General features: G+C 46.8%; 12 protein-coding genes across 12 annotated transcripts; 7 read left to right on the forward strand and 5 right to left on the reverse strand.

The window, feature by feature from the left end:
- Nucleotides 1-672: 672 nt before the first annotated feature.
- On the forward strand, nucleotides 673-2,684 carry N7487_003536 (nucleobase cation symporter-1 family protein; the record flags this gene model as incomplete). Its single annotated transcript, XM_056871283.1, has 6 exons — nucleotides 673-778; nucleotides 927-988; nucleotides 1,096-1,332; nucleotides 1,388-1,400; nucleotides 1,461-2,185; nucleotides 2,241-2,684. 6 exons carry the CDS (start codon nucleotides 673-675, stop codon nucleotides 2,682-2,684), a joined length of 1,587 nt encoding a protein of 528 aa, XP_056729003.1.
- A 2,861-nt stretch (nucleotides 2,685-5,545) lies between these two features.
- N7487_003537 (class I SAM-dependent methyltransferase) lies at nucleotides 5,546-6,967 on the forward strand (the record flags this gene model as incomplete). The annotated part of the gene is made up of 6 exons (XM_056871284.1): nucleotides 5,546-5,616; nucleotides 5,847-5,888; nucleotides 5,942-6,067; nucleotides 6,121-6,333; nucleotides 6,389-6,817; nucleotides 6,880-6,967. The coding sequence occupies 6 exons, from the start codon at nucleotides 5,546-5,548 to the stop codon at nucleotides 6,965-6,967; spliced, it is 969 nt and encodes a 322-aa protein (XP_056729004.1).
- A 242-nt stretch (nucleotides 6,968-7,209) lies between these two features.
- On the reverse strand, nucleotides 7,210-7,827 carry N7487_003538 (NUDIX hydrolase; the record flags this gene model as incomplete). The annotated part of the gene is made up of 1 exon (XM_056871285.1): nucleotides 7,210-7,827. One exon carries the CDS (start codon nucleotides 7,825-7,827, stop codon nucleotides 7,210-7,212), a length of 618 nt encoding a protein of 205 aa, XP_056729005.1.
- A 176-nt stretch (nucleotides 7,828-8,003) lies between these two features.
- Nucleotides 8,004-8,867, reverse strand: N7487_003539 (formyltetrahydrofolate deformylase; the record flags this gene model as incomplete). Its single annotated transcript, XM_056871286.1, has 1 exon — nucleotides 8,004-8,867. The coding sequence occupies one exon, from the start codon at nucleotides 8,865-8,867 to the stop codon at nucleotides 8,004-8,006; it is 864 nt and encodes a 287-aa protein (XP_056729006.1).
- A 1,188-nt stretch (nucleotides 8,868-10,055) lies between these two features.
- Nucleotides 10,056-11,262, reverse strand: mep20 (uncharacterized protein; the record flags this gene model as incomplete). The annotated part of the gene is made up of 4 exons (XM_056871287.1): nucleotides 10,056-10,323; nucleotides 10,388-10,516; nucleotides 10,569-10,980; nucleotides 11,034-11,262. The coding sequence occupies 4 exons, from the start codon at nucleotides 11,260-11,262 to the stop codon at nucleotides 10,056-10,058; spliced, it is 1,038 nt and encodes a 345-aa protein (XP_056729007.1).
- A 1,297-nt stretch (nucleotides 11,263-12,559) lies between these two features.
- On the forward strand, nucleotides 12,560-13,039 carry N7487_003541 (uncharacterized protein; the record flags this gene model as incomplete). The annotated part of the gene is made up of 1 exon (XM_056871288.1): nucleotides 12,560-13,039. The coding sequence occupies one exon, from the start codon at nucleotides 12,560-12,562 to the stop codon at nucleotides 13,037-13,039; it is 480 nt and encodes a 159-aa protein (XP_056729008.1).
- Nucleotides 13,040-13,342: 303 nt separating this feature from the next.
- N7487_003542 (uncharacterized protein) lies at nucleotides 13,343-14,059 on the forward strand (the record flags this gene model as incomplete). The annotated part of the gene is made up of 1 exon (XM_056871289.1): nucleotides 13,343-14,059. One exon carries the CDS (start codon nucleotides 13,343-13,345, stop codon nucleotides 14,057-14,059), a length of 717 nt encoding a protein of 238 aa, XP_056729009.1.
- Nucleotides 14,060-15,127: 1,068 nt separating this feature from the next.
- On the reverse strand, nucleotides 15,128-16,872 carry N7487_003543 (uncharacterized protein; the record flags this gene model as incomplete). Its single annotated transcript, XM_056871290.1, has 5 exons — nucleotides 15,128-15,328; nucleotides 15,384-16,231; nucleotides 16,290-16,411; nucleotides 16,463-16,554; nucleotides 16,618-16,872. The coding sequence occupies 5 exons, from the start codon at nucleotides 16,870-16,872 to the stop codon at nucleotides 15,128-15,130; spliced, it is 1,518 nt and encodes a 505-aa protein (XP_056729010.1).
- A 1,027-nt stretch (nucleotides 16,873-17,899) lies between these two features.
- Nucleotides 17,900-18,448, forward strand: N7487_003544 (uncharacterized protein; the record flags this gene model as incomplete). The annotated part of the gene is made up of 1 exon (XM_056871291.1): nucleotides 17,900-18,448. One exon carries the CDS (start codon nucleotides 17,900-17,902, stop codon nucleotides 18,446-18,448), a length of 549 nt encoding a protein of 182 aa, XP_056729011.1.
- Nucleotides 18,449-18,571: 123 nt separating this feature from the next.
- N7487_003545 (uncharacterized protein) lies at nucleotides 18,572-19,462 on the forward strand (the record flags this gene model as incomplete). The annotated part of the gene is made up of 4 exons (XM_056871292.1): nucleotides 18,572-18,596; nucleotides 18,654-18,957; nucleotides 19,038-19,165; nucleotides 19,227-19,462. 4 exons carry the CDS (start codon nucleotides 18,572-18,574, stop codon nucleotides 19,460-19,462), a joined length of 693 nt encoding a protein of 230 aa, XP_056729012.1.
- Nucleotides 19,463-19,554: 92 nt separating this feature from the next.
- On the forward strand, nucleotides 19,555-21,661 carry N7487_003546 (Zn(II)2Cys6 transcription factor domain-containing protein; the record flags this gene model as incomplete). Its single annotated transcript, XM_056871293.1, has 7 exons — nucleotides 19,555-19,605; nucleotides 19,689-19,752; nucleotides 19,813-20,239; nucleotides 20,315-20,576; nucleotides 20,627-20,799; nucleotides 20,855-21,164; nucleotides 21,221-21,661. The coding sequence occupies 7 exons, from the start codon at nucleotides 19,555-19,557 to the stop codon at nucleotides 21,659-21,661; spliced, it is 1,728 nt and encodes a 575-aa protein (XP_056729013.1).
- Nucleotides 21,662-22,279: 618 nt separating this feature from the next.
- N7487_003547 (uncharacterized protein) lies at nucleotides 22,280-25,987 on the reverse strand (the record flags this gene model as incomplete). The annotated part of the gene is made up of 9 exons (XM_056871294.1): nucleotides 22,280-22,386; nucleotides 22,445-22,561; nucleotides 22,624-22,798; nucleotides 22,856-23,740; nucleotides 23,796-24,324; nucleotides 24,659-24,944; nucleotides 25,003-25,334; nucleotides 25,396-25,783; nucleotides 25,834-25,987. 9 exons carry the CDS (start codon nucleotides 25,985-25,987, stop codon nucleotides 22,280-22,282), a joined length of 2,973 nt encoding a protein of 990 aa, XP_056729014.1.
- Between the last annotated feature and the right edge of the window lie 29 nt (nucleotides 25,988-26,016).

Genomic DNA, 26,016 nt, shown 5'->3' on the forward strand with positions numbered 1-26,016 from the left:
CTCGCTTCCTTGGCCTGAGATGTGAAGCCCTAAGGCTGATATTGCACGCCTAACGTAACCATCTGACTTGTACTTAGTAACTGGAAGAGGGCTAACCGACACTTTGATATTACAAAGGACGAAGGAAAAGACCCCTGTGCTCAACGAATGGTTCGAGATTAGTTTGAGCTACCTCAAAGACACAGTAGTCATTTGTTCTTCCACCATCCTCAAAATCCGTCTCCGTATATAATTGAATTGGTGAATACACAGTAAGGATAAATTTAAGTTAAAATGTTAAAGAAAGCGGATTCCGCTTCGGAGAAAACTTATTGAATAGCGTGTTACCTAAAACCGCACGCCTTCATACACTTTGGGGTAAGTGGATAACGACACACCAGGTCGACCAGATGCGGGGTTAGAGTTCACACGGCATGGGTTTGGATGCTCGTCGGCAAAGCTGATATACATCCAAATCTACCTAATGCGGATTGGGGTTTTCTCCATAGATCAACTTTTCCCCCTTAAGTACATCAGGCCAACATCCTCCACTTCCTTTTTTTCGTGACCAGCCCACTATCTTTCAGTCGTCTCTAAGTTATACACTTAGTCCCCGTTTGATTTGGTTATCAAAACCATCTTGGATACGTTTCAACGGCTTGATATTATCATCAAAGTCATTTGGTCATCACCATGACTCTAGGTCAGTTGACATTTTGGCTCAGGAAGGCCCAGGTACCTGTCGAGCCGGGATTGTCAACGGCACAGCTGATGTTGATAAACGATGATCTTCGCCCAGGTAAGACTATGGCCAACATATCCCTGGGACGTTCCATATTTGAAATCATGATCTTGCCTTCATGAAGAAACGTCAATGCCATTCATTCACCATTGATCTTTACTTAGCTGACACACTCGGCTTCCGATTTTGCGTTCAGTTGATCCAGAACGCCGTCAATGGGGATGGCTCAATTTTGTTGCATTTTGGATTGCGGATTCCTTAAATGTGGTAGGTTTGCATTGATACCGCATGGTCAGATCCTCAAGACAAAACTCCTCTTCGGTCATTCCTTGCACTTTTAGGCATATACTGATGTATCTCACCCTATTATACAGAACACATGGATGATTTCATCTTCAATGATAGTCGACGGATTGTCTTGGTGGCAGTCGTGGCTTTGCGTTTGGATTGGTTATACTGTGTCAGCCGTTTTTGTTTACATGTTGGGCCGAATTGCTACCATCTATCGTATTCCTTTTGCGGTGGCTAATCGAGCTTCATTCGGGATTTGGGGTTCGTTATGGCCAATTATCAACCGAGCAGCGATGGCTATAATTTGGTATGGTGTACAGGTATGCAAATTATCTCTACATCTGCGTCCATTTCTAACTATATCCCGCATAAAAGACATATCTAGGAGGTGAGGTATTTTTGAGGACGACTCTCACCAATGAATGAACTAATCATTTCAAAATTTCAGGTGAATGCGTGACGTTGATGATTGCTGCCATCTGGCCGAGCTACAACAATCTACCAAATTCGATTCCCACTTCATCCGGGGTAACCACTAAGCAGTTCGTAAGCTTCCTGTTTTTCTGGTTGCTGTCCTTGCCGGCTCTTTGGTTTCCTATTTACAAGGTCCGACACCTCTTTACGGTCAAGGCATACTTTTCCCCAGCGTGTGCTATTGCATTCTTTGGTTGGGCAATTGCTCGTGCCCACGGACTTGGACCGATAATTGACCAGTCCTACCAGGCTCATGGCAGTGATTTAGCATGGGCATTTTTGAAAAGTATTATGAGCTGTATTGCAAACTTTGCTGCTCTGGTTATCAACAATCCTGATTTCACGAGATATGCTCACGATCCCAAGGACGCACTCTGGCCCCAGCTGATCACAATTCCTGTTGGATTTGCGGTCACATCGTTCATCGGCATCATCGTTTCTTCATCATCTAGCGTTATTTTCGGCCAAGCAGTTTGGAACCCTCTTACCCTTCTCGGTATGTTTTTACAGGATGCAAACTCTGCCGAGCGATTTGGGATCTTTGTTATCGCAGCTGGATTTGCCCTGGCACAGCTAGGGACTAACATTGCAGCCAACTCCGTGTCAGCTGGTACGAATCTCACCGCTCTTCTCCCTCGGTTTTGCACAATTCGACGGGGAGGATATCTCTGTGCGGCGATCGGTCTTGCTATGTGTCCTGTGAGTAACCCGAAACCCCCCTACTAGTGGCACGAATACTAATCACCTACTCCAGTGGACCTTGGTTGAATCTTCGAGTAAATTCACCCTATACCTCTCTGCGTATTCAGTGTTTCTTTCCTCTATCGCAGGGGTCATGGCTAGTGACTACTATCTAGTCCGTAAGGGCTTTCTTGACGTCCAATCCCTGTATAGCGCCCAACAGGGTGGCACTTATTACGGAACCTTTGGTGTTTCTTGGTACGGTTATGTCGCCTACATATTCGGTATCTTGATCAATATTGTTGGTTTTGCTGGCGCCATTGGTGTCGATGTTCCTATGGGTGCCAGATACATTTATAACGTCAACTACTTTTCGGGGTTCATTGTCTCCGGGGCAGTGTATTGGATCCTAGCCTGGGCAGTTTTTATTCCTGGAGCAAGTGACATGTGGGACGAGGTGCCATACGAACCGCATCACATGTCTGAAACAGAAGAGAAGAAAGTGGAAGATATTTAGAGCGCTGGTAGATTTCAGTCTGAAACAAAGTTAGTGTCAAGATCAGCTATCAACAACAAAGCAGTGCTATACAACGCAGTAAGATGGTTGAATCAAGTTTTTTTATTTCGGCTCTACTCCATAATAATCACCATAACATAACTAGGGTTAATTCTCGAATAGCCGACCACATATATGTCTTATATTTCACCCAACACTGCACCTCGGCTTTCCATTAATAGTGTTCTCCTTCCTCATAGTAGCTAGTGTCACACACTACTAACGCAGTATGATACGTATAGCGCTGTGGAATAACTTCCCAAATTTATTATCGCGGATAGGACGAAGCGAAGGTTCGTTGCCTCCCTCGTGGTGTTCCCGCGGAAATCATGTCACCTCTCACAGACCCTCACTGGTTCCAACAAACATTCTTTTTGGATATTTCTATCAATGTATTGTCACAGTCTTTCCAGCAAATCCCAGCAGCTCAGTGGAATTTTATCTAACATGCTCTGACGCCAGGATCTGTAGTCATAACTTCAACCTATCTCACTTGGTTGTTCTTTGCCATCATGACGGGGAAAGGAAAGAAACGTCGACATCATCGACCAATAACCGCAGTAGCTCTAAATTTCTGCCATAAGCGTGTGAATCTCAAAGGCTTGTGGCGTGTTCCATAATATCCAATTATCGCTGTCTGCTCGGCCTCTATAAACCATGAAAGTATTACGGAAAGTACCATCAATATGAAGTCAAACTTGTACAAAATACTAATTGCGTTGTACTTAGTGTAGACCCCGTTATATATTGGTACTATCCTCAGAAATCGTGTCAAGCTGATGAATCGAAGAGGGTCAGATACATGGGCCCGGATGACTGACTCCCGGACCTCTTGAGGCGCGGGGCAAGTATCTCGGTAGACAAAACTAAATTCTGTTACGAGTTAAAATACTCAAAAGGGCTTATTCGCTCAATAGACGACAGCACTCATTCTAATTTTGTTCACTCAAAATGTGATTGATGACCAGATATTTACTCCGTACTTGATTCACGCTGGCAATATAACTTCCTCAGGCGAAGCAGCCTGTTCCTTTCAAGGCTTCCTTTCAAAACGACACAGCCACCCCGTCTTCCTCCAATTTCCTTCCCGTGATCGTTCCATAGCAAATATACGCTTCCAGCAATTATCTCCTAATTTCCATCCGTTTCGAGTCTAATCCACACCAAGCCCTAAACCTAAGATAGAGAGATTGGATGCAGCACTTGCAAGTTGTATAAAATGACATCTTTGCCCGCGATACCAGTCTTCGCTGCTCCAACGAGGCGTATATTGATGGTTTCTGGGACTTTGAGCAATGTTTCCCCAGTTACCTACCAATGGTAAAGTGACATCCGCGGCGCCTAGTCCAATTGCGAGGCAACCTACTGCCCCTGATAGACATACGTATATGCGAGCCCAAGCCAACTGCCAGCATTCCAGGTTGCGCGCGCTCTCGGTAGAATTCAGTGTGGAGGATAGTGTACCCCATAGGTGTGACTTGACAATTGCCAAACACACAACAAAAAAAGGGAACCTGACATTCATGCCTTGGTATTCAATCATTTGCAAGGTTTTCTTCGCTCTCTCACTTTACTTAACTAGTGCCTGCACTTGAGGTACGTTGTTAACCCTAGGATCAACGGCATGGTCCCCAGAAAGCCGGAAGCGGTCATTTCAGAATATCCCGGGCTTTCCAAACGAATTATAGGTCTTTGCCATTCCCTTGGAACTAAAAATCAGCCCTGAGCTCGAGGCGCCTCTAGAAGAAAGCCTACTGTCCAAATACTGCGTGGAATGGGATGCCTCTAAAAGCCCAGGCGAAAATTTCATCATCCCCAATAAAGCAGGCGGCGCAGAGGGGTTCAAGTATGCTTATCATCCAGAACATCTAGATGTATTCCCCGAGTGTTTTCTAAAATGTGAACTAGTTGATCGAGAGTTGATGGTTTACCTTCAGCCACCGTTCCCGGTCAATATTTTCTTTAGGCTTACCCAGTCTTTAGGTCAACATGTTTTAAATATAAATATTAATCCACGAAGGTTATAAAGAGGTTACACAATACCCCGTCCCTTCACAATACTTGCCCTGCACACCGCTCGAAAACGGGTACCTCAACACCGAAGGAACTGACTTGACTTGCACATGGTACGGAGTAAATGCATAAGCCTCCTAATGCTATCTTTATGGCAGGGTCCATGCTTTGCCGCAAAGCCCTAGGCTGCAGGAGAATAGCATAACTCATATCTTGTCATCTGACCCGGCGGCGTTCAAAGTACTTTGGGACTAGACAAGGCTATAGTCATTTCAAGGGTTCCCGCAGCCCGATCGATAATAAGTTACCAAATAGTCGAAGACGCCTACATGGTAATACGTATATTCATGAACAGTGTGCGGAGTAGGAGTTCCAAGGGATGTACTTTTGAATTTGACCTGTCAGTACTCCGTATACGTTATGAATTATAGTACAAACGTAGTACTACCTAGGTAGTACGGACAGTACGTGAATAATGTAATCAGCCAATAGTAAACCCAGCGGAAAGCTGATGGTTCTTCCGTGTGGGGAATGACAACGCCAAGGTTTCAAATTCCAAGGTTGACGGAGTTGGGCAAGCCTTGAAAGGTAAGGTGCCGTTTCCGCAGCCAATCAGCCATCTCCTTGCGGGAAAAGTCAAAAAGGTTCACGGGTTATTAATATTAACCTTGATCCCGAGGTCTCTCCAGGGCTTTAACTATTATTCTCTTCTCTCTCCCTGTTCCACGAGGTCCCATACAATATTGTATATTGGTTTTCCTTACTCAGCCTTATTTTTATTTTTAGTTTTATTTTTAAAAGAGACAATCATGGAGGCCATCGCTGTGGATCCAGACTTGTACGCCCCTGAATGCGCTTATAGCCCCGATGACTGGCAGTCGTGAGTTTGCAGATAATTTATAAGTCATATGTTCTTACGCGTCATTAGGGAGACCACCTCGATTGGGTCGTCAATTTATCGTGGTTTGATGGACAATGGGAGGCGGTAAGAGCTTCGTATTGGATCTATTTATCTTAACCTCATATTTCCTATAGATATCAATCGCTGTCAAACAAAGAATATTGGTATGTAAAACGTTACACAATATAAACCTTACTAATTTATTTTAGTATTCCATCTGATGAGCAACAATTTGAGACTTATGAGGCAGGGTACATATCTCAAGCCCCCAAGTCCAGAACACGCCTCTTAACCAATACCGCAGGCATCTCGTGGATCTCATCATGGACTCAGATCGAGCCAATCCACTGTTTCGGTCACCCATCGGCACTGACAGAGAACGCCCGCTACAGGTTCTTGATATCGGAACTGGAAAGGGTACTTGGGCCATGTACGTCTGTCCCTAGTTTTAGGGCTTATTTATGAGGTACTCATCATTCCTAGAGATGTCGCCGATATGTTCCCGAATGCTACTGTCCGAGGCGTTGATCTTTTCCCACCTCCGGTCACCTGGATGCCGCCCAATTGCGTCATTGAGGTTGATGATGTGCTGCAAGACTGGATGTGGCGCGAACAATTTGATCTAATTCACATGCGCAATATGATCGGATCATTCGACTCTTCTGAGTGGGACCTTGTTTACCAGCAGTGTTTTGAGTAAGCCCTCAACCAGCCCTGGAGCCTCTCCGCTATAAAAGGTCTGACAAAACAGGAAAATGGCCCCTGGTGGGTGGATCGAGCAGATCGAGGTCGGGCCTTTCATCACAAGTGATGATGGGACTCTCCCAGCCGATAGCGCCTTGTCCTCATGGGGTCCACTTATGCAGACATGCGGTGACCGCGCTGGGCGCTCATGCGACATTGTCCTCACCATGTCGGAGAGCATCCAGAACGCTGGATTTGTGGACGTGCACGAAAAGATCTACAAATGGCCAATCGGGCCATGGCCCAAAGACCAAAAGTTCAAGGAGGCAGGTGTGGTTAATTGCCAACACTGGATGTCTGGTATGGAGGGGTGGTGCATGTGGCTGCTAACGAAATTCGGTGACCCTGAGCCGTGGACTAAGGAGCAAGTCCATGTATACTGTGCCAAGATACGCAGTGAACTCAAGAACCCATACTACCATGCGTATCACAAAGCGTAAGTTCTGATCTGTTCATCCGCTCGAGTTCTTCATCGGCCAGAACTGACCACCAGTGCAGCAGAAGAGTGTGGGCTCGCAAGCCGATGCCTGGGGAAGTCCCGCCTAGGTCCTCAAAATCCAGTTCGGGTTCTGCTGGGGCAAAATAACCAACCCATCCGAGTGGGCGCGGACGTAGGGTTTCTCGATATGGAAGATTTTCTTCGTGTATAAAATAACGTCCGTTACAACTGATATATCTTCCTTTCGTAATCTTACCGTTTAGGGCGGTTGCGCCCGTTTTACTTGATGTGCTCTAGTAATAAACAAATCGAGACAACTAGAAAGAAAAGGGGCCGACGTGTCACTTTTTTTCAATATGAACACTCATTAAAAACATTACTGAGCAAGTTCAGGCCATTGATTCCTTGCTCCCCCATTCTTCAACCAATTCAAAAGCCCGGAGGATATTAGGTGCTTGGTGGCCAATTAAGGGCAATGGGAATCTGTATCGACCGTTGGGTGACCGAATAGAAAGCAGAACGTCCTCTTTTATCGCCCAGTCGAACTGCTGGTGCTCCAGTGGCTCGAGTTGAACAGGTATTTGGAGTGTTGGCACCGGTTGGTGTTTCCCTCCTGACCATCGCAACGCCTCTTGAACCTCGACAACGAACGAGTACTTGACAATCCGGATTTTGCCGCCACTACGGCGATGATGCTCCCAGCAATCCACCGCAACGAGGTCGATAATGCTAGAAACACGCAATCCACTTTCTTCTAGCGTTTCACGCACAAGAGAATCGAGTAACGTTTTGTCGGTTTCCAGTTCACATGCGCCTCCGGGGCCCTCCCAGCAGCCAGGCATTGAGTCCGTCAATGCGCGCTGAAGAAGAAGGACGCGCGGGGTGGGATCAGCATGGGAGAAAACGTACGCGCCAACACCAAACCCTTCAAATTCAGGTCGAGCGGCCACAAAGTCCGTGAGCGGGATGGTGAAGTATTTGAGATGCGGAGCCACGGTATAAGTCATTTTGGTGTGTGTGGATGGAATCTTTCAGATGTTGAGTTTTATCTCGGGGTCTTCCCCGCAGCTGACAGAACAAAAAGCAAATCTAGAATTTTAAATCTAAACGGTTCAAATATGTATTCGAGTTATGGACTTGTTTTTATTATTATAATATACAAGAATCAGACTTGAGTAGAAGGTCAGTTAAAGACAACAGTCTTGTGGCCGTTCAAGATCACACGACGCTCTGTCACGTACTTGACAGCCGTGGCGAGGACATTGCTCTCCACATTGCTGCCGGCATGAGTCAACTCCTTGGGGCTCATGCCGTGATTGACCCGAACAACATTCTGTTCGATGATCGGGCCTTCATCCAGGTCACTGGTGACGAAATGGGCAGTGGCACCGATGATTTTCACACCGCGGTCGTAGGCTTGATGGTAGGGCTTGGCACCCTTGAAAGAGGGCAGGAAGCTGTGGTGGATGTTGATGATGCGACCGGACATGGCGGTACAAAGGGTCGGGGACAACACCTGCATATACCGGGCCAGCACAATCAAATCAATATTGTGTTGGCTCACCAATTCCAAGATCTGGGCCTCCTGCTGGGCCTTAGTATCCGCGGTGACGGGGAGGTGGTGGAATGGAATATTATAGGTGGCTGCAAGGGTAGCGAAGTCCGGGTGGTTGGAAACGATTAGGGGCACCTCAATGCTCAGCTGACCGGTAGATTGGCGGAATAGCAGGTCGTTCAGGCAGTGGCCAATCTTGGAGACCATGATCAGCACGCGGGGCTTCTTCACAGTGGGGTTGATCTCGAAGTTCAGGGAGAACGACTGAGCAGTGGGCTCGAATGCAGTGCGCAATTTCTCAAGTTCGGGGGTTTCATCTCCTCCACTTGCAATCCCAAATTGTGTCCGCATAAAGAAGCGCTTAGAGGCAGGATCACCGAATTGCGACGAATCGATAATGTTGAGGTTGTTCTGCACAAGGAATGCAGTGACCGCGTGGACAATACCCGGGCGGTCGGGGCCGGAAAGGGTCAAAATGAAGCTAGAAGCCATGATATATGAGAGGACGGTGTTGAATCCGCTGGTATTTCTTTATATGGCTGAGTAGGAGAGGAATTGCTCTGATTTCTTTTTTTTTCTTTTTTCTTTTTTTCTGTGAATCCCACAAGGTTGCCGGTTTCGGTGATGACTCATCTGCCGACATTGTCCGCCTAGTGCTTACTTCTTGATCTCCTCTTCTCCTCCTCTCCTGAATTAGAATAAAAACAATTCAAAAAAGAAATATCACCTCGATAGTCACATATAATAAGTCGCCGGCTTTCATTTTCTTACTGTTTCTCTTGTCTCAGCCACCTAGCACCAAAATTATGCATCAATCTCACCTGTCATGAGACTACCTACCCACTGCTTTGGTGCCTGTGTTCGCCATTGGTTCCTTAACCCTCGTAATTAAACTAAATTACCTTCACTACGCTAATGCACCTCGATTGAATTCCTATGAGCCAATGCGCGCAGCTAACACAAATTACCGATAACGGTGGCAGAGCCTGCCCGTTTATATCCTACAGAATCCGGGGAGATGACCAGATTAATGGGTTTACAGGTTTACGGGTTATAGGAATAGGCTGATTCGGCACTCTTCGCGATCAGCATTTATATACTCTAGGACAGAGATCTCACTCGGCGTTTGACTTTGAGTTCTTGCCTCAGTTGGATAAAGCGCCTACATAGTCATGCGCAACTAGTTAGGCTATAATAGGTTAATTGAACTTTGCTTGATTGATTAATTGATACCCGAAATTTCATCTGAAAGCCGAGTCTATTTTCAAGGACCATAGCGTCGAATCCGCCGGGCTTGGGACCCTCGAAATCGCAAAAATGTCTTGCTATTTACGCGAGTAAGTATAACTTGTCAAATAAGACGGCCCTTCCAAACAGCTGACTGTATTTGCATTACATCAAGGCGAGAACACGCGTTATCACTGGATATTCTCATTCATAATCTACCTCAACTAATCCCCATTCACCATCACTGTGCTCCGAGAACTAGTCTCTCATTGACAGGCCTCATCAGAACATCCAACTTGACATCTACCAAAGTCAAATTGGCCCTAGCACTTCGTACTTTACCCCTCCCCTCGGAAAAGTTGTACGGAGAATTAATTATTTAGCAGCCAAGAGCGATTGCTATTTGCTCGTTAGCTCATTTTTCATTAAGGGGGCTCAACTCAATTTCCAACACTAACCATTGGCATACAGTGCATACGAGTCAGCGTTTAGCACAGCATCTGCGCTAGAGAGGGCTGTCGCGGCGCTATATCCGTACCCGTTGTCTTCGGTTCCTGGGCTGTATACTGCTGGAGCGTGGGTGAACTCATGGAGGGTTGTAGTTGCTTGATCTTGGTTGTGGCATTTGCTAGTCAATGCTGGAAGGTCGCTGTAGTAGATATCACAGTTGGCGATCACATTTTGAGATGGCAATGTGTAAGCCAAGACATTGGTCTCGCAGCTATTTGGATTAAGTTTGTAAGCCACATATGCACATAAAGTCTTTACGGAAGAGAAGCACTGACTATCCCAAGGTATCCTCGCAGTAGTACTTAGTGGCAGTGTTTGAGCCGGCCTCCTTTGCCACAGCCTTGAGGCGAGCAGCCACGACTTTGCGTGTAGCGGCGCTGGTAGTCCCGAAGTACTCACTGAACCTATTGGATGCTATTAGAATAGTTAATTCATAGTCAAGTGGCACGTACATACTTGGTAGAAGATCCAGAAAGGGCAGCTTCTGCAGCATCGGTTGCGAGAGTCACGGTGTTCTTGAGAGCCTTGGCAAGTGCAGACTTCTTGCTTGAATCACTACATGTTTGAAGTGCGCGACGATCAAGCGGCTTGATAGCCTTCAACACACGGGATGCCTTGACACCATCAACCTCAATCTTGAGATCATTGGAACGGTATGGCAGATAGCCAGTGACCGCGCCATCAGTGACTAAGGGAACTAGGCCAGTTGAACGAAGGGTCAATGGGCCTCCACTAGACAGGTCACTGGTAGTGGCAATGTCAAATTCATCCTCAAAGGTCTCTCCTGCAGCAAGGGAGGTGAGGGACTCCGAGGTGAGACCATTCAGAACGAACCGGCGCTTGATTCCCTCAAAAGTGACCTCAGCATCTGATAACAGGTCAGTATTGTATCAATAGAGATCCAGAGGGGAGGTTAGATACCGTTCTTGAAGACATTGACTTTCTTGACGGGTGCGGTGTCACGGAAAAAGTTGAGGTGCACAAATGTGACATCTTCGCTGCCAGAGTTCTTTACAACAGCCTTGATGCGGGTGTCAGTTAGATGACTCAGGGTGATATCGAGCGCAGAGGTTTTATCAGTCTCGACTGGCAAGGCGTGCACATGCTGTGCTAGAGCCAAAAGAACAGTGGAAAGGGCAGCAAAACGCATGATGCTTTCAGGTAAATAAGAGAAGGTTGAGATTCAGATGTTTTGAATGCAGCTTGAATAAAAAAAGCTCCAATTCTCGAGAAAAGATCGACTTCTTTATAGTCCGTCGGACTCATATTACAGTTTCGAAGTAGAGTGCCGCGGTTTCCTCTCTCATGCGTGCCGTCCATCCCACCCCCCCGGGTTACCCAGAAGGACGGCAGGGGAAGGAAAGAGGGTGGTATCTCTTCCGCATGAAAAACTTGCTCACGCCAGCAGCTAACCTTGCATAGGACAAACACGGGAGACCTGCGGGCAATCTTGTCACTGGTCGAAGAATATCTTGAGATAGCTATATCTTCAGAAAGATCATCGTGGATGTCGTCTTGGCCCGACGGAAACCCGCGCCCCTGAAAGTTGGACGTTAACCTGGTTAGATGCCTGGTGGCTTGTGAAGCTGCATTTAATCCCACATCATGTTTGGAGAGGCGGGGCTTGCTCGATGTAACTCCTCACGATCGGCTCTAGATAATTAAAAAATAGCTCTGCGCTAAAAGCTGCAAGCCCCTGCGGGACATTTGTGTTTGAGGTATAGCCTGGCCGAGGTATGGAATCAAGTATATGAGTTCAATCTGCGGGCGGATGGAACATAAATATATGCAAGCCACCATTTGTTAGAATCTGTTCGGCATGAAGACATTGTATTCCAAAAGCATCAACACACATTGTCTACTGGTAACAACTCATATCTCATTCTAAATGACCAACCTGGAAAGCCCCTTCCGTTCATCATGCCAAGCCCTATGCCATGCATTTGGCACCGGAGTCCGGTGCCAAGGTAGTGCCAAGATACCACCCAAGACGGCGCCGGAGTCTTGACTACAGAAACAATGCTTAGTGTCAGCCACTAGGGGTTATATCACGTATAGCCTTGTGATTAGTAGGGGTTTAGATGGTGTTGTGAATGGCCCGTCCGGGAGACAACGCTATGCCAAGTCCACAAGTCCACGAGAAAGGAGTGTTCCTCGGAGGCCCGGAGGAATGCGGTACGGTGCTCTGGGCATTCGACTTGGCGTGAAAGTAACAAAACAAATTGGTTCAAATGAGAGATCGTCAAAATAATCAGCATTTTCAGATATAAGGCGTGATAAGACTCTCCAACAGTATTTCACCGGATCTTTGACACCCCACCTCTTAACATCTCGATACTACTAGCAACTTGCTTACACTACTCTCTTGTTTCTATTTTGTTTGTTTTACCCTTTAAAAAAATAGTGTATCAAACTGACCACATAAGTGTCTCTGTTTGAAGACAAATATGGAGCCAAACTTGAGCTTGCAGGTCACCTTGGCCCCCCAGGCACCGATCCGAGAGGCACAGCAACCATTTGCTTTGCCAATCAAAGTTTCTGTTCACAATGCCGCAGATTCACCGGTTACCATCCTGAGATGGGGTACTCCATTGGACCCTCAGGCTGGTGTTCTTGGTGTCTTCCAGATTTGTGACACAATGGACCAACGGAAACTACCCGTTCCTACTATTATGGTATCACGCAAGCTACCTGCCTCTGAGGATGATCTCGTGGAGATACAAGCACGTCACACCATTGATGTAACTGTCCATTTGCCGATTCTAGGCCTCGAAAAGGGACATGAATATTCTCTCCGTGCCCAGGGTACTTGGCATGCAGTGTGGCCAACTGAATTATCCAATGTGACTACATCCCAACTCAGGGATAACGAAGGTGCCAGTCGTGGGGAATTCCTTTCTAACGTATCCTCTCTGAGCATTAAGTGACCTGAGTATTTGGCTTTGGGGGCATTGCTATCAGTGGATTTCCTACGGCCAACAATTTCTTTCATGTGCAATTTGCCGAGAATGAAATTAAGCCAAATTATTTCCACTGTTATTCACATGATTACCTGGGACATAGCAGTTTTGTGTTACATATATGTTAGGGTTCCCCGGATATTACACAATTTGTTCAACAGGGTTTAACCCGCTGTGTATAAAGCCCACTTTTTATGAGTATAATGAAACCCTGATGCTGAAGTGATCCTTAGTGAGGATCGACTCCGACTCCTCCATACAAACAAAAACATGTCTTTCTTTAAAGTACCAAACCCAGAAGAAGATGCCAGAGTGGTGTTTGAAGTTCTGAAACGGGGCGGTATTGCGATTATTCCGATGAGCGTTGGCTACGGAATCACTGCGATCGATCCAGATGCATTGGACAGGATTTTCCGCACAAAACGGAGAGAGCCACACAAGCGACATGCAATGGTCGGCAGCTATATCCTGCATCAGGATATTCATGTCCTTCCTCCCCAGGAAGCTGGTATGGTCAAACTCTTGACCGTGGACTTGGAACTTCCTCTAGGGATCGTTGCGCCATATCGCTTTGATCATCCGATTATTCAAAAGCTTCCACCAAACCTGTTAGCACAGAGCGTTGTTGGGGACACTCTAGCAATGTTGGTCAACGGCGGTGCTTTGTTAGAAGAATTATCTCGGCTTGCTGCCCTAGAGAAACTTGCTCTCATGGGATCTTCGGCCAACATCAAAGGCAAGGGAACAAAGACGGTGGTTGAGGATATTGAGCCGGAGATCCTTGAACTGGCGGATATAGTTATCGATTATGGGAGACAAAAGTTTCACCTTCCTCGAGCCTCTTCAACCATGATCGATTTTAGAGCAATGAAGGTTGTGCGATGCGGGGCTTGTTACAATGTGGTGCAGGATGCTCTCTGGCGATTCTATGGGATCAAAGTGCCGGATGATCCTGGAACATCGACTCTTCCCTCTGGACAGACATGACCTAATCCCCTATTTCTACTCTGAGTACAGAATTCGATACTTAGCTTAGGGTTTGCGGAATGTGGGACACCGATAATATAACTATCCCAAAATGAAGTAATACGATGGCTTTGCTTTGCGTGTCCACCATTTCCCTCTCTGAATATAGGGCTTAGGGTTTAGGATAAGACAAAGGCGAGATAAACGTCAAAAAAGGCTGTTCTCTCCTACCTATATTAGGGTTAATGTAAATATTGGATATGGTGTCGTCCGTGTAGAAGGATGTATTGGTAAGAAAAATCCAATCGCTTTCGACGTCCGTATATTATCTAGTAAGAATTACCAGAGCTGGGTACAAATATTCGAGCCCGGACCTTCGGCCCAAAGTTGGGCTTTGCGGAAGTCTAATTCCTACCATATTTATATAGTATCCAAAAATTACATATAGTCATATATCACTAATGGAATTACCACTGCAGGGCTAAAGGCGCTAGCGCAGTTAGGATGTCATCCATAGATCCATCCATACGCCTCTAGCTTATATAATAATTCAGAGTTCACATTGACTCATACCGGCTGAACCAATTATACTTCCTTGGATAAGTCTACCAATAGAGAACCAATTGAACGATGGAACCTAGGCCAGCTTAAGCCGCTACCAGCCCGACCAGCATGTCTTCTAGACAATTGTTTTAGTACACACAACCCTCCAATACTCACAGTCCAAGAAGCATGGGCTTATGAGAATACCGCCCAAACCAAGGAAAAGGATTCATGGATATAAAAGGACATTAGGGGCGCTAAAATAATCGCGTATGTGACTTTATCGGACTACAAGTTGGACAATGATGATGGGCTTACCACGTCTAAAGGCTGACACGTTGGATTATAGAACATAAAGTCGCATACATTTCGGCATTGGACCAAGTTGGTGTTATTCAATGACTTTTCCGAGGGCCTTCCTTTATACAAAATATCTACTTGCCTGTCACCCTGTTGGGATACGAAGAAACACAAGGCAATCAACACTTGCAGAAAGCATACTTGGGCTTCATATTCCCGTCTGAGCTCATGTTGAAGTGAGATATTTCAAAGAACATATCTAAAACTTTCAATCTCGTGGTCGGTCTTGTTAGACAGCTCATCTTCCAGTTCTTCAGTTTCAGTCATCTCCCTAGGAGACCCATACAGCCTATCCCGCCGACGGTTCTCCAAGGCATAAAATATATAGAGGCAGATCAAGAAGAATATTCCGAAGGCGAGCCCTGCCATAGACGCTTTGATGCCGGTCTTATCAAGTTAGTACTCAGGAGGTAGGGATATGTTATGAGAGTGAATTACTGACTGAATATAACGGTTCTTCCGAAGGGATGAAGAACTGGGGCCCAGCAATATTGCCAATGCAGTACGCTGCGAACATAAGGGCGCTGACCGTGCTCTTCTTAGTAAACCCCGCGACATTCGAGCTGATTAGACTGAGGGATAAAGGGATATTGGCAGCGAAGACACCGCCGAGGCAGAGACCCGTCATCTTCCCTGCCTGATCATCACCATCTAGCTTCCAGATCAGAAGCATACCAATCATCGATACCGCTGTATTGACGATCATCATGATAATGCGAGACTTTGGAACAAGGGAAGCGAAACCTGAAGTAAAGAGGAGAAAGACAAGCTGAGCACCACCGATAGGCATCTGAATGAGAAGGGCCTCTAGATGGGGGAATCCAAACCCGGTGATAATGATAGCAGAGAAACTTGTGATGCCACCGTTGCAAAAGTTAACACAGAGTGTGTAAAGCACTAAAAACCATGTTTGTAGATCTTTGATTGCCATTAAAACTTGGCCCCATTTGAACTTCCCTGTGTCCAAAACTCCAGTCTTGTTCTTCAATGTTCTGTGGACTGCGATCGCCCGTTCGTTTGGTTTGAGAAAGGCAGCTTTCGCGGGTGAATCCGGTAGTGCAAAGAATAAGACGACGCCGTAAGCAGAAGTGACGGCGCCCAAGATAAGAAACAACAATTGCCATTGGGCGATAGCTGTGATGTGAATATTCCCAATACCGTAGGCAATCAGCCCACCGAGAAGAACAGCAATGGAATTGCCAACAAACCATGCTGCCTGGCGTGATGGCTGCTCCGCCCTTGTATAAAACATTCCCGTTATCAGGGCAAAGCCAGGAGCAATCGATGCCTCTGTCCAAAAGGTATTTATTAGCCGTGTCCAAAAGATTATTGGTATAGGAATCCCTACCCCCAACCCCTAAAAAGAATCTCGCTGCCATTAAACCACCCCAGTTTGTGCAGGCAGCGTGAACCATCAGACAGCCTCCCCAAACACAAACAGCACCACTGAGATATTTGCCCAATGGAAGCCTGGAACCAAGTACTTAGCATACGCCATTATGGGTCACCTCTCAAACGTACCTCACAGCCAGATATGAACTCGGCCAACTCCATGAGAAATAACCAAAATAGAAAATGGCTGATGCCCAATTATATTCATTTCCTTTCAGGTCCTAGGAAAAAGGAGCGGTATTAGACCCTACCAGAGCTGATTGAGGAGAAGAGAAGGGACATACCAAGTCCTCCCGAAGATTGAAAAGGGTCGCCTGGCTAATTGCTAGTTTGTCGATGTACTGCAACATGTAGCAACCGCCCATAAGCGGTATTAAAAAAAGGTCTAATTTTCTTAGAACCTTCTTCTCCATTGCAGGCGTTGTTTCAACCTGAAGTACTTGTCCAAAGTCCACATCGCGAGCAGCAGAGATGGACTCAACCTTGAGTGTTCCAAAATCTGGTCTGGTATCTCCGGATGGGAGCTGTTGTTTCCCCATATTGAGTGGTCCAAGATAAATAGAGAATGAGAGATGGGAAAGGATATCAGAAGTAGAAAGACATTGACTTGGTATCAATTTATGGGCATCTCAGGCTGACTATATGGCTTCGAGGACAAGATGGCCAAGCCCGATCAAACTCAACGTGGTGGTGACACAAAAAATACGATAATAGTCGATAGGTAACCAAGGCCAATGATTTCCTTGAGTTATCGAGTCAACATTACCCTGATAAGCGTTGGTTCTACTTTAACAAAAGGCGGGGATGACGATATCATTCGCAATAAACACGGCAGGCACGATTGTATTGAGTTCTAGATGCCGAAATATGATCCATGTATCTTTTTATTGTAGTCAGCTGCTACCCTTTGTATAGAATTCGAGAGGAGCAGAAGATTGGCATTAGAATATCGGCAGTCTAGCGAATCATATTGCACGTCGGCTAATTAGATACTATCTAATGCCCATCGGCAACCCACTTTTTATCTACAGCCCCGAGTAAAAAGGGGAAATGAAAATCACGCATGGTCTCTGCTAGGATTGGACTACAAAGGGTGAAAGAAGAAAACTGGAAAATAGAACGAGCCCTAAAATGGCACGACCGTGGGAATTCGATAGGAAACTTCAGTAAGTGTTTGCACAAGGCTAAGCCATGCTAAAATTACAATAGAGGATACATACATACCCCGGATTCACTGATCTGTGGAGATTGCCGACGGCTCTCGCCAAGCTCGCCAATATGGATGATAACAGTCATTCCATGACTCTACCTCTATTGTCACATTGAAAGGGACTTATCTCCAAGTAATCATATTGGCGATAGGGTAAAGTTCGGCTTAGATTTCCGCGTCGCCTTCCCCTCTTACCCTGTCATCGGCAAACGCCATGCAGATACGCATTACAAGCCCCAATCCGGTTTCGCTTTTGAAGGTTGCTTATATTTAAATAGGTACGATCCTAGCGTTTCTTTTGGCAAGGATAATTCCAATTTAACACATCTAGAATTGAGAAAGACAGTTAAAGCATTATGACTCTTGCAGCCATCAATATTGAAGAAGTGAAGATCTGTACAGATGCCGCACTCGAGGCACTGCAGAAGGAGTTGCGGGTATTGAACCATCAGGTATATTCATGCTCCTGGTCAGATATTTTTATCTACAAGGCTAACAAGTTTGGTGGCGGTTATCAGATCTGGTCAAACCCTGAGCTTGCCTACCAGGAGCACCACGCCCACGATACAATTTGTGACTTCCTCGAAGAACAAGGCTTTGCCGTTACTCGCCACGCCTATGGGCTTGATACATCCTTTGAGGCTGTGGTCGGAACTGGTGGGCGATTGATCAATTTCAACGCCGAATATGACGCATTACCTGGAATTGGGCATGCCTGTGGTCACAATCTAATAGCGACAAGCAGTATCGCTGCATTCCTTGCGCTGTCGTTTGCCATCAGGAAATTTAATGTCCCCGGTAGAGCTCAGCTATTAGGAACACCGGCTGAGGAAAATGGAGGCGGAAAGGCGAAATTGATTGATGCTGGTGCCTACAAAAACGTCAACATCTCGCTAATGGCGTAAGAATCGGATCTCGCACCCTCACATAGGAAAGGAAAGGTTCCTGCTGACTTAGTTTGGAGTCATCCTGGACCCAAAAAGATTTACCCTGACCAAGAGCCATCCGATGGCATAGCTGGAACGCCAATGAATGCGCGCAAGAACATCCATTGTGAGTCGCTTGATGCAAGTCCTCCTATAGCATGCTGATGAACATAATTCAATACAGGCGAATTCACTGGTAGGAATGCTCACGCCGGTGGAAACCCGTGGGAAGGGATCAACGCGCTTGATGCCCTGGTCTCATCTTATAACAACGTTGCGGTTCTTCGACAGCAGCTTCTTCCGGATCAGCGGGTTCATTGTGCTTTCTTGGACACACCCAAGGTAGCCAACGTAATCCCAGATTATACGAAAGCTTTCTGGCAGGTGCGGAGCCCTACCCTGAAGGGATTGAATGTCCTTGTCAGCAAATTGCGCAATTGTATTGAGGCTGGTGCTTTGGCGACTGGATGTCAAGTCAAGATTGATGAGTATGTAATCCATTTATGGTCACCAGCCCACCTGCCTACATGGCTTGAGGAAAATGAGCTACTAATGTGTTTGCTTCAAGGGATGAACTCTATACCGATGTTCGGTTGAATGACACTCTCTGTGAGCGCTACCATGTCCACATGGGACGGTATAGTCGCAATGTTCTCAAACGCCATGACAAGGTCCTAACAGGATCGTCAGATATTGGTATGTGGGAGGATAATATTCCGTTTGATTGACCGAACTAACCCATGTACTTCAATAATAGGGAATGTTAGCTACGAAACCCCTACGCTTCATACAATGTTTGCGATTCCCGCTCCTAAATCTTCATTTCCACATCACCCGACGTTTGCAGCTGCAGCTGGAACAGATGAAGCTCATGCCGAGGCGTTAATTGTTGGGAAGTCTTTGGCATTGACTGGTTGGGATATGATTGTGGAGAACGATATGTATGATTTGTCGCGGCGTCAATGGAGAGAAGAGATTGCGCGGGAAGATTAAATGTATGTTGAGCGGAGAGATAGTATATACATCTGCCCACCGAACTGTATGAAAAAATATATTTTGCCTTTCCGAGGAAAACCTCCAACGTCATGATGACTCAGCCTTCCCCGCGTTATCTTATCGGCTTCGGCACTGCCCAGGTGAGATCGCTATCCCAACACCTTTGAATTATTTGACAGGAATCAATTCCCGCTCTCTTTAATCTTTTCGCTCATGCCTGCAGGTTGAGCCCTGCTGGTTCACGTCCATGCAGGGTTTGGGACGTAATGGACCACGTTCCAAGAGTGGTAGGATTATTCCCTTTTTACTTTCTTTCCCACATGACCGACTAACCCACTTCTCGGTAGGTTGTAGTACCTGCCGCCGTCGCAAGGTCAAGTGCGGAGAAGAGAAACCAGTTTGTGCAAGATGTTCATCCCTCCGCCTCAATTGCGAATGGGGTGTCCCAGTGAAGCGTGGGCGAAGCACGCAAATCCGACATCTTGAACCTGCACCGGGAAGCTCCGAACAACCTAAAGCCGAGGACCTTGCCGGGTTTCAACCAGATGCCCTTTTTACAAGTCTCTCGCCGGTCTCTTGGGCATCCGACGCTCTTTCATTTGACCAATTCAATCCGGCACCGATTCCGACCCCCATATACCCGTCTTTAAACGTCGATGTCGCGTGCGCCAATTCGTTGACACTCACGTCTCTTGATCGGCAATACTTCCAGTACTTCCCTTCTTCCTCGCTCGTATTTTATTACATGAAGAGATGGAAGTGGAGTAGCTTATGGTAAGACTTTCAGTGTGAAATGAGCTTGCCGTTTACTGAGAGCCTGGCTAATTGGACACCCGAAAAATAAATTAGCCATCTTTACGAAGGGCCAGCTGCATCCAATAGAGTCATTATGCGGATGATACTAGCGCTAAGCGCATGTGATATGCATCGCAATGGGCTGATTGTTCGCTCTCAGGATCATGGCCGGTATCATTATAGCCAAGCGGTCAAAGAATTTAGGCAATTGCTCGAGACGCCACGCCAGGTTTCCTTGGATGATGTCGAGACAGTTTTTGCCACTGTTTTTTTGATGATAGCTTGGGAGTGGCAGTTCGGACACTCAGTGCGCCACGTAAGAATGCTCTTGTTTTACTCATTTATCAATCGGCTAACGGAGCAAAGCTTCAACTCCACCTGCAGGGCGTACGCTCACTTTTGGAAACGCATCCGCAACTATTCCGCATCAAAGATGTGAATGATATGTTCTCCCCTCCCAGATCCAATATATTGGCCAGTGGCACCATGGCCATTTCCAAGGTCTCGTTCATTCCGGAGCAGTTTTTGCTGTGGATTCTGTGAGTTTTTTTTCCCCAGCAGTCGTACAAATTACCACCACTAACAAACAAACAGATATATCGATGCTAGCTGTCGTCCCATTGGTCTTACGGAGTCACTCAACGATTATGTGGCCCAGTCTGGGAATCCCGCTTTACAACCAGACCATCTTCATCGCTGTGCTCGTCTCTGGGGACGATGCTTTTGGGGCGAGCAGTATCCCGACGAGGAAGTTCTGGACGATATCGAAAACCATAGAGCTCTAGAGCTGTTGCATGCGGGATTCTGTCTACGCTATCGAACTTGGAAGGTCCTCATCGAACCCGCGGCTGGTACCGCCGAGTCCACAGAACTCCTTTTCCGGGAGATCCTTAACATCAGAGATGTCAGTACAGATGCCACTCCAGAATCTTGGGGAGAGTTCAACTTATTGTGAATTAGAAATTCTCCGATCTTTTCATCACCGCGAGATTTGCCGGTAGTGTTTCCGCTCGACGTACGCTCAATACCATATACATGGCCGTTTCTACCTTTTACGGCCAGATTCTCCTCCACCGTCGGCTTCTCTGCGTCAATACTTTGCCCTCAGCCATTCACCATCAAGCCACCGCGGGAATCATTGACATTTGTCAAAAACAATTTTGGTCTGATCCAAAGCTCCTTAGGCGTTTACACTTGCCGCTATTGATGGCAGTGATTGAAACCAATGATATAACACATCAGAGATGGCTGCGTCAACGTCTATGTGAACTGCGTGACTTTCATTCCGAGTTTGTTTGGGCGCATGATGTCGCCGAGCACATCCTGTCCCGACAAGGCGTGAGCCAGGGACGATATGTCAATCTGGCCGAACTTTTACTAAAGCGTTTTCATGCGCAGTGAAGCCCTTGTTGTACATCTACCGTAAATAATATCTTGTATCTTAACTCATATATGTCGTCAATCCGCTTTTGTTTCTCAGGCCACGTCCCCTTCGCCTTCATAATGCCTCATCCACCTGTACTCCTCTTGAGACGGAACTAACACGCGCTAGAAATGATTTGCTACCATTTATCAACCGCCGAAGTGTATCCGGGGGCTCGCTCAATTTTCTTTGGTGTTATTCGCTTGGTATAGTTACAGCCATAAGTAGAATGAGTGCCGTCATGAGTTTCGATGACATCTTCACAGGCGCCTAGGTATACTCCTGCTCAACCAACACAACTCCTGTCCTCGAATTCCTACATGAAATCTATTGGTTACCCCCTGGAAATATCTCTATAATTGGATTCGAGGGGAAAGCACCGCCGTTGACCATAAGCACTTACAAGTCAGTAGAAATATTTCACTGAACTTGGTTTCTCGAGAGCCATGCATTTATGTTGAAGGGGGTCTAGAACTTCTTTCCGAAGCTATTAACAATATCGTTATTCAAAGTCCATGCCAGTAGATTCCTATCATAATCTGCTGCCAACTGGGCAGGAGGCCCGACAATTGGAATTTGTGCCCCTGATGCACATGTCATGTCTTTCCCTTCTCATGGCAAACATACGTTTGGTGTTTGAGGAACCCAGCGAAAAACTTGTCGATTTCAAGATAATCGCTTGGATCTATAATGGCAGACACATCTAGCGGATCGAAAGCGTTAGTTATGTGTGGTTATCTCACAACCTTGTCCTGGCTTACATTGATCTGGCCGAACAATGATAAGAGCACCTTGTGCCGGGTCAATGCCGAGATGTTCGTATGCATGGCCGTGTCCATCATTGTAACTCTCGTCGTCGTAATAAATCTTGTGTAGATCTAAAAAAGAGTGCTCTAGGTTAGAGATATAGTGGGACGATTGGATATTGGAGCATCTGCACCTCTCGTTTGATTTCTTCCAGACACTGGATAAAAGCACTCAGGGATCTGCTCTAACTCGATGCCGTGACGCTTTCCATGTCCGATCAAGATGATCTCGATGAGGCTGTCGATGTCTTGATCCTTGGGGGTAAATGTGTGGATGGGCCCGTCGGCCGCGCTCAAGTATTCTCCCAGCTATATATAATGCATTAGATTAGGCCCAGCAAACAGTTCCATAGTGGCAAAACAGACCTCGTTGAGCTTTGCGTGACTTTCTGGTACAGTCAGGTCACCAATGAAGGCCATGATACGCCACCGACCATCAGATTTGAGAGACTTCATGAGATGTAGAGGCTTAGAGTCACAGAATCTCACAACCTGTGCACTGGGAAGCCGCATACCAACGACCACATTAGAGGCGAGGTTGGCCGATTCCAATGCAGAGGTGATGGGTGAGACCTCATACTTGGCTGTTAAGCCTGCGGTATATTTGCCAGACTTGATGAAGCCTTCTTGGAACTCGGCAGGAGAAGTTGAGGCCCCCGAAGAAAACAAGTTGGAGAAATAACGGTCAAACTTGATCAGGTCAATGGCCACCTTTTGACGTTCTAGGACGTAGGTCTCCAGAAGTGAGGGACTGGCGAGACCAGTCAAAATCTCCCCAAGCTTCCAGCCAATGTTGTACCCGTCTTGTAAGCTGACATTCATACCCTGGCCGGCTTTGGGGGAATGGGTGTGGCAAGCATCCCCAGCGAGGAAGACGCGGTTATCCTTGTGGAAGAAATCGGCGTGACGCTGGCCGATAGCATATGCCGACCACCAGATTGTTTCCACAAAGTCTACCTTATAAGGGTGGAAGATGCTCTGCGCTTGGGCCTGCAGATTCTCAAGAGTCACCTCCTTCGGATTGGTTCCTGGGGCAAGTTCAATATAGAACCTTGTCAGGTTGTCACTATCGCCTTCGCGGGGAATAATCAACACATTTCCGGATTTTGAGCGAATAGTAGACTTCTTGCGAATGTCGGGGAAATTTGTTCTGGGCACCATATCCATAACACCCCAGACGGCGTCGCTGCTATCTCCAATCATTTTGTACCCGAGGGCTTTGCGGACAATGCTGTGTGCCCCATCACAGGCCTGGTGGGTTTCAGGTCAGAAAGCGTCTAGAACCTCAAAGGAAACGAGTACCTACTAGTGCATATTTTGCTGCAAAAATTTGTATCTTTCCGTCCTTTTCTGCAGTGACTTTGACCGGATAGGCATTGTGATCCTCGGTAGTGATGCTGTCAACTTTGACATCGGTCACATTGTAGCCATAGTCAATTTGTTGACCGTTATATTTCTGCATCAGCTCGATGAGGAGTCCGTTGATACGTGCCTGGTTCAGAATAACATGAGGTTGGTGTGATAGACCTGGTTGGGTATCCGCCGTCCGCCCTGTCCGCTGGATGGTGCCTGTGCCATTGTCGGCCCAAAAGTTGACCTCTAGAACGTGGTAAGCCTCACGAAGAAGCTCTTCCCCAATTCCAAAGCTTTCAAAAATCTCCACTGTGCGACATTGTACACCGTCGGCTTGACCCATCTTCATGGGACCACTCCGCCGTTCTAGTACCTTGCATCGCACCCCATATTTGGCGAGCCAGGTGGCAGCGCAAAGACCGGCAGACCCACTGCCGCAAATAAGAACATCGACTTGCTCCATTCGTTCAAATGTGTACAGACTGAGATCAAATGTAGTTAGGGCGCGCCGGGACCTTTTATGGTGAATCCGGGATGCGATCCGGGATGAGATCTAAGGCACTTCGGGATCCGTTCCGGAGCGGGACCACATGGAGAAAAAGCCTCGGCAGCCAATCCTTTGTTATTTCTCATGTCACGAACCCATGTCTAGAGCCAGGGAAACTATTCAGATCTCGATTATCTGGTTGATCCAGTGAGAAACCAAACACAAGGCATATGCATCATTAAGTCTGGTCTAAATCATTATATAATGCTCATCCTTTCAAATACCAAACCGAACGCCAGCGCCGGTGCAGAACTCGCATCACATCTTACAAAAAGTACTCGCTGCGCCCTGGCCGTGAAGTTGGAACATGTCGCTGGTCATCGCTGACTGCACTAAATAGCTTGAAGGAGGGCTTGAGATCATCTCCAATTTCACAGACCGAAGCCAGGTTCCCGCATCGGTAGCAGTAATTTGGCGCACTCCACACGGTGACGACATTTTGGTTGTTAAAGTGGTATTTGTAGCCCTCATTGACCAGCTGATGAGCGCGTGCAATCAACGAGAGATCATTGACATGGCAGAACTCATCCGCCACTCTGTCTCCGAATAACCATCCTGGAGAGGATTGTCAGCCATGTGTGTTCCAACCGGAAAAGAAAAATGGGATTCTCACCTGCTCCTCGAGGACTAACAGCCCATGTCTCCACATCGTCTGGGTCAGACCACACGAGATCACAGAAGGCACCTTCGTGGGGAATCTCCTGTGCGCGGGCTACCACGCGCACTTGGTCCAACGTGCGAATCTCAGGGCTCAGACCGCCATGAACACACAACACCTTGCCATCAATAATGGCTCCTAATGTCATGAAATCAAACACCTGGCAACATGCCTTCCATACTGAAGCACTGCCATATTTTTGGAAGCATTCTTCGTAGAAGCCGTATACCTGAGTGATTTGGCGCGACTCGTGATTACCACGAACCAATGTGACTCGATCGGGGTATCTATGAATATCGAAGTCAGCAGGTCAGTCAAGTCCACCGGGAGGTCACACATGTCACTCACTTTGCTTTGAGACAGAGCAAAAGCGTTAACGTCTCTAGACTGAAGTATCCACGGTCCACGTAGTCACCCAGAAATACAAAGTTCCGGTTAAGCTGGAGATCTGCTGATGTATTGCTGGACGATCGGCTTCGGGAACTCGAATCTCCATCCTCGTCATTGGATTTCACGGTAGGACCACGAAGCTTCTTGCGAATTTTAGGGTCTGAAATGCTTGAGGGGGGTTCGATATCGGCGGAGGTAATCACGGAGGGGGATGTCTTCGGGGGATCCAGTTCTGTACCATCAGGCATACCCCCAGAAACTCGAAAGAGTTCCAAGAGATCGTAGAATTGGCCGTGGATGTCACCACAGACTGTGACAGGTGTCGATACCGGTTGGATATTTGATTCTGCCTACAAAGTCAGAATAGTTCAAACTGAGTTCAGGCCAGATACTTGCCCTCCATCATATATTCCTTGACGATTTCGCATAGCTGCTTCATATGTGGCTCCGATAGATACTTGCAATCCTTCGCTGCCTCCAGCCACTCGTCAGGGCCGGCATTGCGCTTGAGCTTGGCCGGGCCCGGTTGAGGAATCTTGCTCTCAGGCATGATAAATGGAAAGAAAGAATTAAGTAGGT

Source organism: Penicillium crustosum (genome assembly GCF_028827405.1).
Source record: "Penicillium crustosum strain IBT 35664 chromosome Unknown utg000002l_segment0_segment0, whole genome shotgun sequence".
NCBI classification, from domain to species: Eukaryota; Fungi; Ascomycota; class Eurotiomycetes; order Eurotiales; family Aspergillaceae; genus Penicillium; species Penicillium crustosum.